This window comes from Carcharodon carcharias, chromosome 3, assembly GCF_017639515.1.
Source record: "Carcharodon carcharias isolate sCarCar2 chromosome 3, sCarCar2.pri, whole genome shotgun sequence".
Classification (NCBI taxonomy): Eukaryota; Metazoa; Chordata; class Chondrichthyes; order Lamniformes; family Lamnidae; genus Carcharodon; species Carcharodon carcharias.
The window spans coordinates 132709399-132728395 of NC_054469.1; the positions used below are offsets into that span (position 1 = coordinate 132709399).

The 18997-nt window shown below is 39.4% G+C and overlaps 1 protein-coding gene across 1 annotated transcript in view; it reads right to left on the bottom strand.

Moving 5' to 3' along the window:
* Positions 1–348: 348 nt before the first annotated feature.
* macc1 (MET transcriptional regulator MACC1) overlaps positions 349–18997 on the bottom strand; it is a 79515-nt gene continuing 60866 nt past the window's right edge. The window contains exons 4-5 of the mRNA XM_041185102.1: positions 3238–3426; positions 349–3130 (exon numbers count right to left, since the gene is read on the bottom strand). Coding sequence (XP_041041036.1) covers positions 2918–3130; positions 3238–3426 — 402 coding nt within the window. The 3' untranslated portion in view covers positions 349–2917. The remainder of the gene's footprint in view (positions 3131–3237; positions 3427–18997) is intronic.

Genomic DNA, 18997 nt, shown 5'->3' on the forward strand with positions numbered 1-18997 from the left:
TAACATAATGAGTGGTTAGGATTTGGAATGCACTACCTGATAAAAGTGATGAATATAGATTCAAAAGGAGCCTTCCAAAGGGAATTGGATAACTTCTTGAAGGAAGCAAAAGTTGCAGGGGTATTAGGAAAGAGTAAGAGTGGGACAACCTGGATTGCTCTTTCTAAAAGCTGGTGCAGACTACATGGGCTGAATCATCTCTTCCTGTGCTGTGCTTTTCTATAATTGTATGTGGGGACACTGGTTGCTGTTCCACTTACTTCAAAATAATGATGAAAGCACTTAGCCTCACCATTATCATCATCAATGCAAAATCTGGGCCATTAAAATAAACTTCAGATTAAATCTCATTTTGTAACTTTTTATTGACAAACAATACGAGTAATAGTGTTGTAAATGTTTCTACAAAATTCTGTGCTACACAATGCTTGCACAAAAAAGGTTACATTCATTAAAAAATCCAGATGTGCCCCACATGCCTTGCACAGTGCATAAACAATTTGCAGTATTTTATGGTCTCAAAATGGCTGAGTTACATAAGAAATGGATTACAAAAATGAGGAATATTTCAAATGGTTAGTAAGAAAACTCACATCGTATTTATTAAACACAAACCTACGATTAAAACAGTTGTCTTTCTGAATAACCCTACCCAAAAGTATAACCAAAAAATAAGTAAAAAGCTATACAAATGGTAAGAGAAAATAAAGCAACTGGTTAACTGCAAAACATCTTAACTGCAAGAAATTTGGTGGACACAGATGCCAACATTCAATTTGTTTGAAAGGTATATGGCACGTTATTGTATTTGCGAAGAAAACAAACCATTCTCTTACACCTCATTGTTACAAAAGGTCAGAGGTCATGCAGCTGAGTGCCTGGCAGCCCTAGGAATATTGCAGAACCCATTAGCCGAGGGGAAGAAAGAAAAATAAAATAGCAGTAACCCATTGCAAAAAAAAGCTATCTACTTCACCAGGTTTACCACATACCTCTATATTCCTTAATGTTTCTTACTGCTAAATTTACATTTAGTTTCTACCCGCACACATACCATATTCAAACTATAGCTGTAGAGGTCAGAGCAAGGAAACAGCTCAAACGCAGAGAGGACTTGTTTTTGCATTATAATTGCAATCAGTATTGAACCCTGCATTTTGGGAGTTTTGGCAGTTATAAAAAGGGGTGCAGCAGAGAGTATATAGATAATTGCCAGCCTTTATTTTTAATGGCAATGCACCAGCTTTTGGCAGCATGTAATCGAGAGTATATTGAAAATAACCACTTAATTTTTGGAAGCTAAACAACGAATGAGGATCAAACATTTTTACTCTAGTTCCTAAATAACACATCACCTACAAACAGAAAAATCTTATTTTCATTACACCTGATCCTCTATATTGTTGCTTAATCATCCTTCACCTATACTCCCTAGAACCAAACTTGAAAATTTGCACACTCAGATCAAAGCTTCGCATATATGGAACACTTATGGGAATTCATGCCCAAAGGATCATCAGTTCATTCATTTTTATGGATGGAAGATTTTCCAAAATTTCCTGATCCCACGGTGTGAATTCCTGATAAGTGCTTTTGGTGTGTAAAGCTCCATGGCGGGAAGATGATTGTAAAAGTGACCCTCGTTCTCAGGATGGAATATTGCCACTTATACAGCAGTGTGCAAGTCTGATCACAAATCTACTTATAATATTGAACATCAGTTTTGAAGTGCTGCACCTCAATAAAAGGTGAATAATTGCATGAAAAGGATAGAAATGGAAAATTCCTTATCAACTATGGAAATTCCAAGTTGTGAACCTGAATGTACCATCTTTTCCCTCGTGAGATTCATAGATGCACATCAAATGAAAAGACTGAGATGGCAAACCACACAGATTAAGGTGATATTGGTCTTATGAAGATTGTAAGCATTGGTCATCGTTCCTACAATGTGAAACCATTTTTTATACTATGCATTTTATATTACCAGTGATGCATATTGAAAATAAAGCCTAGAGATTGGCAGTTATTAAACAGTGCTTAATGTGTTTATATGACATTCCTTTACCATTATTTTAATGGAAGTGGTAAGACATTGTCTTAAAGCCTGCATTAAAATAACAGACAAGAATAACACACAAAAAAAAATAGTATGGTCGGTCAAAAGAATCAGTGCATTCTCTTATTAAATACATGGCCCTAATGATTTATTTTAGTTTGGTTTGAGCTTGGTGAGGTATAGTTCTCTTACATAAATCTACACGTATCAAAGTGTTTACATACATATATGCTCCAACATATTAGTAAATGCACTCAATAAAGTGCCAAAAATCAAAATTGAGGGGTGGGTGGTGGAGTCCCCAGCTCTCTTAGAATAAATCCTGTACATGATGCACATTGTACCCAAATCTAGAGTTCTCACTAAACTACTGCTGATCATGAAGATAAATGAGATCTTCTATTTTCATTACTTCAAACAATTTGGGACAGGGGTAGAACTTAATCTGAATGCTATTATCACTTCTTGAAGTGAAATTCAGACGCTAAGCAGCACATCTGAAAGCAAAGTAACATTTCAAAAAATGCAACAGTTAGCCATCTACCCCAGTATTTCCCAAAATACATCGATCACTTCCTTAATCAGAGCTACTTTAGTGAGTGTTAAGTTGGAAACATTTGAGAAAAATAGAATCTTAAAAAGCTGCTGACAATTTTTCAAATCACCATAATCCATTTTTAAGTCACCTGAGGTATAAAAGTTTCCTATAGCTCATCTTGTTTCATTTCATAGTATTTATCACAAATGTAATTGTATTCTTGGAGAACACATCTGCTTCCATTTCCCCCTTTCCATTCATCAACCAGTTAAGAATCGTTTTGGTATTTAGGTTTCTTAATGAGTCTTTTATAAAACAAGTTACTCATCATCATGCTTGGAGAATGCAGCAGCTCTTAGTATTTCCATACAGTTCACCAAAATAAGTGCCCCTGTTAGATGTCTCCAATGTCTTGTAATTGGATTTTTCATTTTATCCAGTGCATTTTGCAATTCTTGCAGTACATCCCGGTAACCATCTCCGAACTTGATGCTCCATGTATAAAGAAAATCATATGCTGGCTTCCACATGGTCTATAAAAAGACAATTAAAATGTGAATGAAACGAGTTCAAGAAACATGAAGAAAATGTTGAATAGCTGCACAATATACACTGTTGCATTGTCAAAGCAACATCCCACCTCTTGATTAATTTCACCACTTTTAGTTCTGTGAGGTGCTTCATATGCATCCATTTGATGCTTTGAGAGTTTGGATAGTTTATCCCCCAGCTCTCTCCAACGGGCACCAAGTTCCACAGCTGTTGAGAGCATAACAACATCTTGAACAAGACGAGCCACTGTTCCTTGGCAATCAAGTTTTAAGAGTCCCTACAAAACAACAAGAGTATCATTAAGAAAATATTTTACAGGTTAGCATAACAAAGGTTCAGCCTATTATGTAGCAATCCCTTTAAGAGTTTACAATCAAGAATATTGTTGACTGCCACAACCATAGTTGATTCACTACCCACGAGTAGCCAAAAAAAACAGTTTTGCTTGGGAGAAAAACATCACAATAATTAAGACTAGATTTTCACATCAATAAACTGAAATGATTTTTGGTGAAGTACACAGTAGAATTGAAAGAGGTGAAGAAACAAAGAAATTCTTTTCTGGGTACTATTCAGTTATGTGCATATGAGTCATACTGTCTTTTTTCAATATACTACATAATTATAAAAGACACCCCCGTTAACGTTTTTTGTTTTGAGCTCATCAGGACAGATGCAAGAACGCAAAACTTCAAAGGGAGCAACAATTTATACTGAATGAGAAAAGGGTGCTGATTGGTTGGCAACAACTCTAATTGGTCAAGGCTTTGCCATGAAGAGTGCATCAGAGAACTATTATTCCCCATGCTTTTGTTTAATTCAGTAAAGGCACAATGTATGAAATATGTAGCTCCTAGCAAGTGTAGGTGAGCCACATTGCGATCCCAACTGATAATTTGGTTCTTATCCCGCTCGGGATTGTTCAATAAGTGTTATCCAATTGTGGAATCACATCTAACCTGCTTCCAGGAGGGAGATCACTCAGTTAAATATTTTAATGAGGCTGTGTCTGAAATTTCTCTCTCTTTTCCAGTTCTAATGCTGGTCAACCTGGTTTTCAGCTCAGGAGCCTGGAAGCTATAAGGGAGGTGGAAACTACTGCATGGAAGGGCTAAGCTCCTTTCTAACATTGCTTGTGGGCCGAGAGGACCAGGAGTGCTTCCCCAAGGTTTCCCAAGCAAACCTGTTTTCCACTTCATGGTTGGACCCAGACCACTCCACCACAATCTCTCTTTGACTCCAGCACAATCAATTCTGACCCCATGCACCATGTTGCATCCAACCATCGATGTGACCTCTACTCTAAGCAGGTGAACTACCTGCTCCTGGACTGTGGCCTCTTTGGCAGCATTTCCTACCTGACAGGGAGCTACACCCATCATTCAATCTGGCTGGATCCTGGCAGGAAGCTGCTATTTTAAACAAATTTGGGGTATGACCAGAACTGCCCCCACCACCGCCCCCCCCCCGCCCCATCAGTCACTTGGAAATCCCGCCACAGCAAACACTGGAGTCATTAACTCTGTTTCTCTTTCCCCAAATGCTGCATGACCTACAGCATTTCTAGTATTTTAAATCTAAACATTAATTAAAAAGAGAAATCATATATACAGAAGCTGCAAAAGACAATGTTAGACTGTACATTCAAGTCTTAAGTGTAGCATTTTCATTCACTGATGCAACATAGCAGGAATTCTATATATATTTTTGTGTACTGTATTACCATAATAGTAATCGCAAATCTTGTGCTATGCAACAAATTGAAGTTACACTGCACTGTTAACATAGAAAAACATCCTAAGGTACATCATAGAAATGTCATCAAAAAATCTAAGTGAGTTATGTCCAGATTATAAGGGACACATTCATTTAGGGATGGTCTAGTACTACCATAAGAAGCAAAATGGCGCCTTAAAAATGCTGAAATTTAAGAGCAAACATTTATTTGACGCTCAACTTTGTCTTAAAGTATTAACATAGAATAGCTTCAGATTATACTCAAGCAAATAGTTTAATAAATTATTTTCTTTTACAGAATATTTGGCATTTTTCTTGACTTTTGCTATTTCCTTAAATCAGTGCTTTCATACGAGTTTAGTTAGCATTACCTGTTTCGGTGATTGTATTTGCGGTTGTCAATGTAAGAACATCGGTGCTGGCAAACTAAACACTTTCGGCACCCACGAGCATCATCAAGATCAGCTGGAATATGCCCGTTTGCTGTGTAAAGCTCAAATTTATTTGGCTAAACAGGAAGCTGTAACAAACAATGATGAAGAGCATCCTGTGCAGCATATTTTGTCCGTCATGCATGAGTGCAAACTTCTGAGTTATTAAAGATGCAGCTAGGGGGCAATGAAACACTGTGGTGAAGTGATGGAAAGGGATGGCAGGCTGCTTACTTAATTTATAAATGAATTCCTCTTTGGTCAATCACAGTCTAGAGCACCCTGACTGAAGATGGCTGGTATTAATCAGCTACAGTGAAGAAAGATACATCACTTTCTACACACATCAACATTTCTCCTTTTCAATCAGGTACATATCTTCCAGAAGAATTAGTGGCCTTTGTCACACAGAATTTCACAAATGAGTCATCCTTTCTGAAGAATGATATTTCCAAACTTCACTAATTCTTAGTGACAACTCTAAATTTGTGTCCATCAATATATTTTGCTGATCCATGAAAATAATCTACTATTTAGCCCAATCTTAGAAAAAAAAATCATTAAGGAGCGCAATGCTTCATTGACGCAAGGTAAAAAAAATTTCATGAGCTCCCAAAGTTTCAGCTGTTGAGAAATAAAAAAATGCATTTATAGATAAATAAGTGGATAGTTCTAAAAGTTCCTTGTTGAATACCTGTCATGATTGGTCCAGGTTTATACATAAATAGCCACCAGGGCAAGGTACTATAGATATGTGCCTCAACAAGAGTCAGAAACTATAGGAAATGAGGGACAGTCTACCTTGTATGAGTCAAAATATATGCAATTAATGGAAAATCTTCATTTCTCAGTTGGAATTTTTTAACCAAACACCTCCCTGCCATTTGCTAGTAGTTGGGCCAAGTGCAACATGCACATGATATAGATAAATCTCTATTATAAACTGCCTTCAATTAGAAATTAAGAATGTCCTTTGTCCAATTTTCAGTACAAGATAGATTTCAAATATAAAGCCAGCTGTGAGAAATAGAACATAAATATTCATAATTCCAATGTTATCACTGATCTATTTAAAACAAGCTTGTCCAACTCACAGCCTGCAGGCTGCATTGTGGCCTACAAAGCCCCTCCATGTGGCCCCAGCAGAATGATTGTTGAAATTGCCTATAAGACGGCTCAGTTTGAAGATTTCTTCAGGGGCCTGCTCTGTCAATCACAGCCTGTTTTTCTCCTGTGTGTGCTGCTCATAGGCTCACTGTTGAGCATATCAGCAAACAAAGGAGAGAAACAGGCTGTGATTAGAGCAGCAGCACACACCAGCAACTCACTATTGAGCATATCAGCAAATATAGGAGAGAAACAGGCTGTGATTGGAGGAGCAGCAGACACAGGTAACTGAGAGTATTTGAAGACAGAGAGAGAGAGAGAGAGAGAGACTTGAAGTGCAAGTTCACCATGCTTTGGTATGGCTACCGGTGCTCTAGCCCAGCTACCCCTGCGTTCCCCCAGCATCCAGCCATCCCCTCACAGGCACCCACTTTTGGGCACCAGGCCTCTGGCCTCGCTCCAGGTCACATTGCACCTACCACTGCTACTAAGCCGATGGCTTGAGGGCATGTGAGTGGGAGGACAAAGGGGCACACACAGGCAGGCCAGGCCAAGCACGCGGGCAGGCCAGAGAGAGCGTAAGCACGTGCGCATGCACGCCCCAGCTGATAGCCTATTTTATGCCCAGTTGATCATGCATATTTCGAAGGCCAAAAGGCTGTACCGTCGATTAGAGCTTTCAGATACTCTACCCAACCTTGTCATTGAAGGCTAACTTTCTTTACTGGCCGTCTTTAAATCAAGAACCTTTTCATTACACCAACTGACTTAAGGGATGTAGTTGACATGTTGGTTCTTTTTTGGATTTTGTACTGAGGGGGAGAGTATGTGTCAAGCTCACTCCCAGTCACAGGGTTCTCGTTCAAGCTCACCCCAACAGGGAGGGATGGAACGAGCGAGAGAGAGTAAGCATGAGTGAGCACCCTGAGACTCGGAGTTAGCTGGATGCACACACTCCACTCTTTCACACTCGAATGGTTGGCTTTATTCATTACACATTTTTTAATTATTAATTTTTGTCATGATTTTTTTTGCTCAGCAAATTTTTCCAATCATATGTCAATTTTTAAAAAATAATTGCATTTAAGGTTGCATCAAACATTACCTTTCTGAAATTTGCTCATCAGTCCCAATTGAGAGCAAAATTGGAATCTGGCCCCCCCATGGGAAAAGGTCGGTCAAGCCTGATTTAAAAAGAAGCATCTTATTTAAAAAAACACATTTTTTTCTTGAGTTCTAATATTTTAACATTTGTCATCTATATTCACTTCAGGGAGATCGGCCTTTCCAGTTCCACATAGTGTTAACAAGGTCATTGCTGAGGAATATAAGAAACTATGCTCTCTCAGGGAATGTAAAGAGAAAATCTTGGATTTTGGTTTATTTATTTAGGTTGCTTCTTCTGACCATGCCCCTTATGGCACAATGCTTAACGTTGCATATTTGCATAAGATATGTAGAAAGCTGCAAACAGAAAACGACATTTTTGAATTTGCATGTTTTCTTCTTTTTGCCATGACAAGGTGGATAACTATATGCAATGAATGCACAATTTCTGAATATATTAGAATGCAGTCAGCTTCATCAATTCACACCAACCAGAAGTTATAGCCTTCCAGTCAAAGCTCAGTTGCAGCATTCAGCTTTTCTCAACTCAACAAGCAGGAAATGAGTTGTTTGACCCCACATCAGATAATCTATTCAATAATGCATATATGCATGTTAGGAAATTTGCAATCTGTGTCTGAAAAAAATAAACAAGGAGCATTTCACAGGTATAGAAAACTGGAGGTCTTTGGTATAGCAAATATGGCCCTCAGTACACAATCCAAAAAGGAGCCAGCATGCCAGCTGTAGTCCTCAAATCAATTGCCTGGGGTAATAAAAAGGTTCATGATTTAAAGACGGCCAGTAAAGAGAGGTTGCCTTCAATGACAAGGCTCGATAGAGTATCTGAAAACTCTAAATTGGGCCAAACTCTGTGCGTAACTTTTTGGTCTTCAAAACCTGCAGGATCAGCTGGGTATAAAATTGGCTACCAGCTGATGAACCCAGTAAATATATTCCCTATATTGGATTACCCATGACATTTTAAAGCACTAGAGCTTCATCTAGAACAATTAAAAAAAAAAACCAAGATTGCCTACTTTACATGAACCACCAGGACATAGAATGTTATAGCACAGAAATGAGCCACTTTGACCAAAATATCTGGGGTTTATTTTTCTCCGAATTGAAATCTTTCTCATGCTCACTTCCTATACTTGTCAACATTTCTCTTTTTTAATCAGGTACTTATCTTTCAGAAGAATTAGTGGACTTTGTGACACGGAGTATTACAAATGAGTCATTCTTTCTGAAGCATGATATTTCTAAACTTCACTAATTCTTTGAGATAGCCCTAAATTTATGTCCATCAATATCATTTTGCTGACCAATGAAAATAATCTTCTATTGATCTCAATCTTGAAGACCAGGTAATCTTTAATATTCTCAACTCTAGCAAAAAAAAGAACAGTCTAATTTACTGTAGATATGCTGCACCTTCTCCATTGCTTTTATGTGCTTCTTGGAACAGAGTATGCAAAACTGTATGCAATACTCCAACTGCAGCCCATGGTCTTATTGAAGCTACTTCCTTACTTTTATATTCAATGCATCTAGATACAAATACAGGGATTTTTTGCTTATTTTAAATGGGAGTGGGGGTGTGTGGGGGGGTTGGTTGGGTTTTAGAAACTGTGGGTAGGGTCAAAGGGTGGTACAAAATTGACAGGGAGGGGCGCCTTCAATGGGCACAGAGGGCCCTGAAAAGGATGTACTCCATTCCTCCCAAAGCAGCCGAGCTGCCTGCATTGCCTCCATAATTGGCCACTTAAGGGCCGCAAGGATAGGCCCAAGGATGGAAGGGCTGCCTGACACCTTCCCTGCCTGCCACAGATGGGAGACAGGTCGGGGAGGGTAGGAAGGCAGTGTGAAGGCGTCCTGTTTTATTTTACGAACTCTCCTGCCAGGCTATGAGACGTGAGTTGGCCAAGATAAATTGGGGAATTACATGAAAAGACAAGGTGGCAGGCAAGTAATGGCTAATATTTCAAGAATCAAATAATTTGCAACAAATACACATTCCTTTAAAGTGCAAAAGCCCCACAATAAAGTAGTCTAGCCATGGCCAACAAGAGTTAAAGATAATATCAGATTAAAGGAAGGAGTTTATAATATTGCCAAGAGTAGTAAGCCTGAAGATTGGGAGAATTTTAGAATACCAAAGGATGACCAAGAAATTGATAAGGAAAGAGAAAAGAGAATATGAGAATAGGCAGCAAGAGTCATTAAAATAGATTGTAGACATTTCTATGAGTACGTAAATAGGGAGAAAGTAGAGGAAGTAAACATGGGCCCATTAGGCACAAAGAGAGGTGAAATCATAATGGGGAATAAAGGAATAGCAGAGATATTTTTTTCAAAAAGCACTTTGTATCTACCTTCATGGTAGAAGACAGAAAAACATTTTGAAAATGATGGGGAACCAAGGGTCAAGTGAGAACGAGGAACTTAAAAGAAATCAGTTTAATAAATAAATAGCATTGGAGAAATTAACAGAACCAAGTGGTGATAAACTCTTTGATCTGATGACCTACATCCTACAGTTTTAAAAGAAGTAGCTGCAGAGATGGTGGATGCATTGGGTTTTGATCTTCCAAAATTCCTTAAGATTCTAGAAAGGTTCCCAAGGTAGCAAACATAGCCCAGCTATTTAAAAGAGAGGAGTGAAAATAGGGAATGCTAGGCCCTTCAGCTTTAGATCAGTAGTAGGCAAAATCCTAGAATCTATTAAGGACATGGTAACAGTTCATTTAGTAAATTATAATATGATTAAGCCAGGTTATTATGGATTTATGAAACAGAACTCATGTTTGACAAATGTTAATTTTTTTTTAAGGATATAACTAACTGCATGGATAGGGGAGAAAACAGTGGATATAGTATATTTGGATTTTCAAAAAGCATTCCATAAGATGCCACACAAGAGGTTATTACACAAGATTGGGAGTAATATATTAGCATGGATAGACGATTGTTTAATGGGCAGAAAACAATGGGAACAAAATAGGACATTTTCAGGTTGGCAGGCTATAATTAGCAAAGTGCTTCATGGACTAATACTTCAGCCTCAGATATCTATAACCGATATTAATGATATATGTGAAGGAACTGAGTGAAAAGTATCTAAGTTTGCTGGCAAGACAAAGTTAGATGAGAAAATAAGCCGTGAAGAGGATGCTAAGAGGCTGTAGAGGGATACAATAGACAAGTTGGGTGAATGGGCAAGAACACATGGAATGCAATGCGGTGAAGCATGAAGTTATCCATTTTGGCAGGAAAAATTAAAAAGCACCATATTTTTTGAATGGAGACTGAGAAATGTTTGCATTTGGAGGGACCTAGGTGTCCTTGTACACGAGTTACAGAAAGTTAACAGGCAGATAACAGCAAAACATTAGGAAAGCAAATAGTATGTTAGCTTTTGTTACAAAGTGATTGGAATACAAGAATAATGAAGCCTTACTACAATTATGCAGGGGATTGACGAGGCCACACTTGGAGTGCTGTGCATCATTTTATCTCCTTACCCAAGGAAGCACATACTTGTCCTAAAGGGCGTGCAACAAAGATTCCTGGTTCCTGGGATGAGGGGAATGTATTATGAGGGGAGACTAAAGAGCCAAGGCCTGTGTTTCCTGGAGTTTGTATGAATGAGAGGCGATCTAGTTGAAAAATATAAAATTCTTAAGGGGCTTGGGAGGGTAGATGCTGAGAAAATGTTTCCCAACCAGAGAGTCAAAAACATGGGATCACAGTGTCAGAATAAAAGGAGCCAGAGATAAGGTTAAATTTCTTCATTGATTGTTGCGAATCGTTGGAATTCTCTATGCCGGAGAGCTGTGGACACGGAGTATATTCAACATAGTACTCAAAAATCTATCAAGTTAAGGGAATTAAGAGATATGGGGATGGGTGGAGTTGATGTGGAAGACATAGTCTTATTGAATGGTGAAGCACACTAGAGGGCTAAATGGCCTTCTCCAGCTCCTGTTCTTATGCTCTTTTGCAAATGTACATGAGGCCCTAGACCCAAAAATGAAGGAGAGATAGAAATGGAAATGAGTCTCTCAAACCACCTCAAGCTTAGATTTCTGCAATTCTGGCCTCGTGCACCCATAATTTCCTTCGCTTCAGTGTTTGGTAGTTATACCTTCAACTGTCTAGATCCCAAAGCTCTGGAATTTCCTCCCTAAGCCCCTCTGTCTCTTATGTCATTCCCGAATATTTACTCCTGAACAAGCTTTTGGTCACTTGTCCTAATCTCTGAGTTAATGTCTAATTTATCTGATAACAGGACATTTTACTCGGTTAAAAGTGCCACACATAAATGCCAGTTGTTGTAGAAAGACATTTATAGTGAGTTGCTAGAACAGCAAAAAGATCTCCAGAGTGTTTACATCATTTACCGTATGATGGACAAGAGATGGGTAAACATCGAGGGGCATCGCTAAAATGAATACTCACTTCCCTGGCAATATAAAATGTGTTAGACCAAGAAGCAATCATATTCCAATACTCTGTACAGGGAATATCAGTTAACAGGCATTTCAGTGATTAAATGACAAAGCGCACATTGTTTGAAAATGCTGCACTTCTAACGGACGCTTGCAGTCATGACAGTTTAAACAGAAATTATAGTAAAGTATGAGGCAAGATTTCTTATATCTTAGGTATGGATTGTGATCTGTCCTGAGACAGATGCTGATGACAGGGACATCATATGGGTGGCCCAAATGCCTGGCATTAGAATAGCCATGTCCCTATTATGAGTTTGGGCATTTATCACTTGATGTATAACTCAAAGATGGAGTCTTCCATGCAAATACTTTGAGATAAACACAATAATATACATTAATTAGAGATTGCTGCTGATCCTCCAACATCCATTCAGACCAGGACTCACAAATAGCACACGTACCAGAATAGCAGCCAAGATGGCACTCTACAACACAACCACATGGTCACAGGATGAAAAACAATGCATAGCTTTCAAGGAGGACTATACACTACAAGTAAACACAGTTGGCACACAATAAATGTTCAAAAAGTTTACATTGCCGTCATCATGTGAAATTCTAACTTTTTCCTGTGTTTAGTACATAAAAAACATAACCGTAGTCAATAAATAAGAGTAACTTTTTTGACAGCGCAACATTAACATGACTGGCAGATATGTACACTCTTTAGTCAGGCTTGACAAAGGAGAAACCATTACTGAAATAAGTATTACTCATATATTTCTTAATTTCCTATTTATCCTGCTCTTCCTTTAAAGTGCAAAAGCCCTTTAGAAAACAGACAAAATACCATTTCTTACCACATTAGTGGGTTGGCTCAATTATTTGCTCTTGTTACACCAGTTTTAAGCTTGACTTGCAAATGGCTCCCCCCCCCACCACCGCCCCACTCCTGCAGCTTTGCGTCTGGAGTTCTCCTTGGTCCCCTCTTATTTCCTATTTACTTGCTGCAACTCAGTGACATCATCTGAAAACAGTGTCAGGTTCCACATGTACACTGGAAACACCCAACTCAACCTTACCACCATCTTTCTGGATCCCTGCATTGTCTGTGTGAGATGAATTGAAATTTACTCCAATTAACCATCAGGAAGACTGAAGCAATTGTCTTCTATCCTTGCCATGAACTTTGTTTCCTAACCACTGATTTTATCCCTCACACTGGCGACAGTTTCAGGTTGAGTGTTGGTGATATTGGCATTCTAATTGAATCAGACTTGATACCATATGCCTTCCATCACCATGACCCCCTAGTTAAAATTCTAATCTCACCTGTTTCCACTAAACCTTCATCCATGTTTATCTTATGCCCACCCAGCTTTCTGCCAAGTCTCGACTGCTTCAACACTTTCCTGGCCGGCCATTCATCATCCACTTCCGTTAACTTCAGCTCATTTGCTGTCCACATAATAACGCACACCAAGTCCCATTCACTCATCATTCCTGTGTTCACTGACCTACAATTGTTCACAATCCACCAATGCCTTGACTTTAAAATTTTCAGCCATGTGTTCAAATCTCTCCATGGCCTTCCTCCTCCCTATTGCTAATCTCTTCCAGCGCTCAGGGACCTTTGTGTTCCTCCAATTCTGGCCTCTTATGCATTCCCCACTTCCTTTGACCCACGATAGGCTATTGTGTTTCTGGGCCTTAAGATCTGGAATTTCCTCCTTAACCTTCTCCAACTCACTCTCTTCCTTTAATATTCTCCTTAAAACCTACCTTTTTGACCAAGCTATTGGTCACCTGACCTAAATATGTCTATTGGCTCAGTATCAAGGTTTGCCCAATTCTGCCCCTGTGAGGTGCTTAGGGATATTTTACTGCATTAAGGGCTCACATAAATACAAGTTGCTGTTGTCATAATTGCCTGTGTACAAACAATTCAGTATTTGGAAACAGCAATATGACTATGGTCAGTCAGACCCACGGTCCATTAATTGCCTCCATGGCTGTATTTGAAATACTTTCCAAGGAATCATCTCCCCCATTGTAAATCCATGTTAAAAACTGAACCATCATCCAGAAAACAAGCTTTGTTGTTGCACATGTCATGTTGCTGTTCATGGACACTGCTGGAATCCTAACACTTCGAAATTCCTTGGTAACAAGTGCTACATTTACAGATGTGCAGTTTTAAAATTTGGCTTCTACACTCCAGTTTCTGTACTTATACAAAAATCTATCACCAGTTTTTCTAAGGAAATCCTGAAGGTATTGTGTTCTTGATTAATACCTGCAAGAGTTAGAATATTGACCACCTGCAAATTTTTCTATCCTGCATAAAACACTAATGCAATTTGAGGATTGTGTGAATAGTAAATTAAATCACATTATTCCCTGGGACCTGAACTTGAATTGAGTCTAAACTGGTCAGATGATAAGATTGCCATTGAAGTTAAAGCCCTCAGCACAAAACGGTCCCTAATTTATTAATTGGCAATTTCATCTCAACAGTTACAAGATAGTGTTTCAAATGAAAAGGGTACACCTGTGCAACAGAAAGACCATCAAGTTTGGGGCAAAAGGCTTGCCTTGAGCCATAAGGTACCATTTCCCCATCCTGATCCTAACACTGGGCATCCAAGTATGAAAGTGCCCAATTCCCAACTCTAACATCTCTCACCTTAAAACACAAAACTTTACCATAAAAAAAAGCTTCCATTAATAATTTACATGTTTTTCTTCAAGCAAGCTGAAGTAATGATTAGTGTCTCAGTATGTTGACAGAGAACTAAATAAATCTATAATGCTAGAGAATAGTAATTCGAGGAGCTTTGTTGTTAAAACATTGAGGAACTAGCATCTTGTAAAATTCTGGAGATTTGGCAAACACCATTGATATTTAACCCAGAGGCTGCACTCTCAAGAGTAATTTTCTGCATAGTCGACCTAATTGGAAGCATTGAATAGAAAAAAAAAGTCTAAGTACAGAGAACAATGAACATTGGAGAACTGCCTGAATAGTAATTATATACAAGAACATTGTTGTCATGATTTATAACATCCTCAAAACTCTGATTACTGTTTCATCATTACCATAATGGTTATTAAAATATATTTAATTTCTAAAACCCACTCCCCCACTCAGTTTTCAGGCCAGCAATAGCTGCCATTTGACATCAGGGCACTTCTATTAGAAAACTAAGTAACTGATGCAGGTACTTTGAAGGTTTAGTAGGAAATAATCTGCAAATGAATAGCAGTAAAACTTGTGTTCAGTATGTATTATAAGCAACCTTATGACAAATGCTTTACAAAGTTAATATACTAAAAACAAAATCAATCACCAATTCTCCTTAGGAAAGTGGCAGTGAGCCACTTGTTGAACCATTGCAACCCACGTGGTGTAGGCATACTCACAATGCTGTCAAGGAGAAAGTTCCAGGATCAACAGTGAAGGAATGGTAACATGGTTCCAAATCAGGATGATGAGAGACTTGGAAGGGGATTTGCAGGTGATGTTTATATAAGAACATAAGAATCAGGAGTAGGTTCCCTTAAAACTGTTCCACTACTCAATAAGATCATGGTTGTTGTTATTTTGGCTTCAACTCCACTTTCCTGCCTAATCTCCAAAACTGTAGACTCCCCTATAATTCAAAAAATGGATTATACTTAAAGGTAGAGATTGACAATGACTCAGCCTCCTTTAGCAGAGAATTCCAAAAGATTCATGACCTGAGAGAGAAGAAATTTGTCCCCATTTCCATTTGAATTGGGTGACTCCTTATTTGGGAACTAAGGGGCATAGTTTCAGCTACCCGCTGAGGAAATCCATCCTCTCAGTATCTGCCCTGCCAAACTCTCTCAAGAGGATCAACTCAATCTTGTAAACTGCAATGAGTATAGGCCCCCATCTGCTTAAATTCCTCAAATCAACCCCTTTATCTCAGGAAATGAACCGAGTGAATCTTTTTTCAACTGTCTCCAATGCAAGTATGTCTAAATAAGAACAACAAACATTACGCAGTCAAGCATCTGCTGCCCTTGTCCTTCTAGTTGCTATAGGTCACTTATATGGAAGGTATTGTTGAAGGAGCTTTAGCGAGTTGCAGAAGTGCTTACTGTAGATGTGCACCAGCAGTGGAGGAAGTGAACGTTTAAGGTAGTGGATGTGCTGGTGATCAAGCAGGCTGCTTTTCCCTGATTGGTGTTGGCTTGTGTTGCTGAAGTCAACTCAAAGGCAAATGGAGAGCATTCTATCACACTCCTCCTTTGTGCATCGTAGATGGTGGACAGACTTTGGGAAGTCAGATGGTGAGCTACCCAGGCTCTGATCTGCTCTTGTAGTCACAGAATTTATGTGGCTGGTCCAGTTAAGTTTCTGGTCAATGGTAACCCCCCAGAATGTTGATAGTGGGGGATTCAGCAATGGTAATTCTATTGGGCATCAAAGGAATTGATTAAATTCTCTCTTGGAGATGGTCATTACCAGTAACTTAAGTGGCAAGTAATATTAGTGCCACATCTCAGTCCAAATCTGAATGTTCTTCAGGGTTGTTGCATTGAGGCACAGACTGCTTCAGCATCTGAGGAGTTGAGAGTGGTACTGAACACTGCAGTCATAAGCAAGCATCCCCACTTCCCAACTTATGATGGAGGGAAGATCATTCATGAAGCAGCTGAAGGTTGTTGGCCTAGGACACTACACTGAGGAACTCCTGCAGTAGAGTCCTGGAGCCAATATGATTGGCCCCCACCAACCACAACCATCTTCGTTTGCACTCGGTATGACTCCAAAAGAGTTTTTTTCCCCCCCCAATTCCCCTGACTTAAATTTTGCTAGGGCTCCTTGATGCCATATTCAATCAAATGCTGCCTTAATGTCAAGGCTGGGGGAATTAGCTCAAATGGTAGAGCACTCACTTAGCATGCGAGAGGTAGAGGGATCGATGCCCACATTCTCCACTTTGAGGATAAAAAAAGTGCAAGGAGAGCAAAGACACAGGATAAAAGAGTGCGAGGAGAACGGTGGATGCACAGGATAAAAGAGTGCAAAGATATACCTTGGATTTAAGAAGCATATAATCTTATTTGTCAGTGGTACTAGTATTCAATAGACACAGTAAATTGTAGCATACATAGGAAGAAAGTAATAAAGCAAATTAAATATCAGTTAGAATGGTGGGACAGGTGTTATGTTGCAGCTGTGAGATGTGAGAGCTTTTGGATGCTAAGGCGATCCATGATAAACACGCCTGCAGGAAGTGTAAGCAGCTTGAGGAACTCTGGATCAGGATTATTGATCAGGAAGCCAAAATGCAGACACTGCGCAACATAAGGGGGGTGAGAAATACCTGGATACTTTGTTCCAGAAGAGTCACACCTATTAGGATAGGATCATCTGCTTTGGTCAGCAGTGAGGGACAGGAGGATGTGGCAGTTAGTGAGGCAGGTAATGGGACTGAGCGGACAGTAGTGGAGGAGCCTCAGACTTTGCAACTGTCAAACAGGTTTGAGATGCTCACAAACTGTGTGGATGAAAGCAAAGTGTGCAAGGTGGATGAGCTGACTGGCCATGGCACTGTGGTACAGGAAGCCATTCAAGTTGGGGGAGCAAAAAGGAATATAGTGGTAGTAGGGGATAGTATAGTGAGCAGGATTGACACTGTTCTCTGAAGCAAGGAGCGAAAGTCTAGACTGCTATGGTGCCTGCCCGGTGCCAGGGCATCTGCTCAGGGCTGGAGAGGAACTTGCAGTGGGAGGGGGAAGATCTAGTTGCCGTGGTCCATTTAGGTACCAATGACATAGGTAGGACTAGGAAAGAGGTTCTGCAAAGTTAGTATGAGGAGCTAGTACCAAATTAAGAAGCAGAACCTAAAAGGTAATAATCTCTGGGTTATTACCTGAGCCACATGCAAATTGGCATAGGGCAAATAAGATTAGAGACAAATGCATGGCTCAGAGACTGGTGTGGGAGAAGTGGGTTCCGATTTGTGGAGCACTGGCATCAGTACTGGGGAAAGTGGGGGCTGTATCGTTGGGACTGTTTACACCTGAACCATGCTGGGACGAGTGTCCTCGCAAACCGCATAACTAGGGAAGCAAGGAGGGGTGAGGGATCAAGTTTGGGTAGATGTAGTAATTCAAGGTGTAGAGCCAAGACAGGAAAGCAAAATAGTAATTTGAGAACTAAGGGTCAGAGAATGGCAGGAAGGGACAGAGAGAAAAAACCTAAGAATGCATCAATAGTCAAGACTAGATGTTACAAAGGTAACAAAAAGACAAAACTGAAGGCTCTCGATCTGGATGCATGTAGCATTCATAAAGTAAATGAATTGATAGTCCACTTTGAAGTAAATAAATATGATCTGTTAGCAATTATGGAGATGTAGCCACAGGAAAACAAAGATTGGATCCTTAATATTGAAGGGTAAATGACATTCAAGAAGAACAGGAAGCTAGGTAAAGGTGGAGGAGTAGCACTGTTAATCAAAGAGGGCATTGGTGCAATAGTTAAAGATGACCTTGGTTCAGGAGATCTAGATGTAAAATCAGTTTGGGTGAGGATGTGGAACAGTCAGGAGAAAAAGTCATTAGTGGGAGTGGTCTACAATAGCCAGAGTATTCAAGAGAAAATATTATGTGCTTGTGATAAAAGGGACAGCAATAATCAAGAGTGATTTTAATCTACGCAAACTGGAAAAATCACTCTGGCAATAGTAGCCTGGATGAGGGGTTCTTAGAATGCTTTCGAGATAGTTTCTTAGAGCAGCATGTTGTAGAACCAACCAGAGAGCAGGTTATATTAGATTGGTATTGTGTAACATGACAGGATTAATTAATGACCTCAGGTCATTAGGTAGCAGCGACCACAATATGATCAAATTTTACATCCAGTTTGGAAGGGAGAAGATGGATCTAAGACTAGTATCTTAAACTTAAATAAGGGCAACTATGTGGGGATGAAAGCTGAGCTCGCTGAAGTAAACTGGGAAACTAGGCT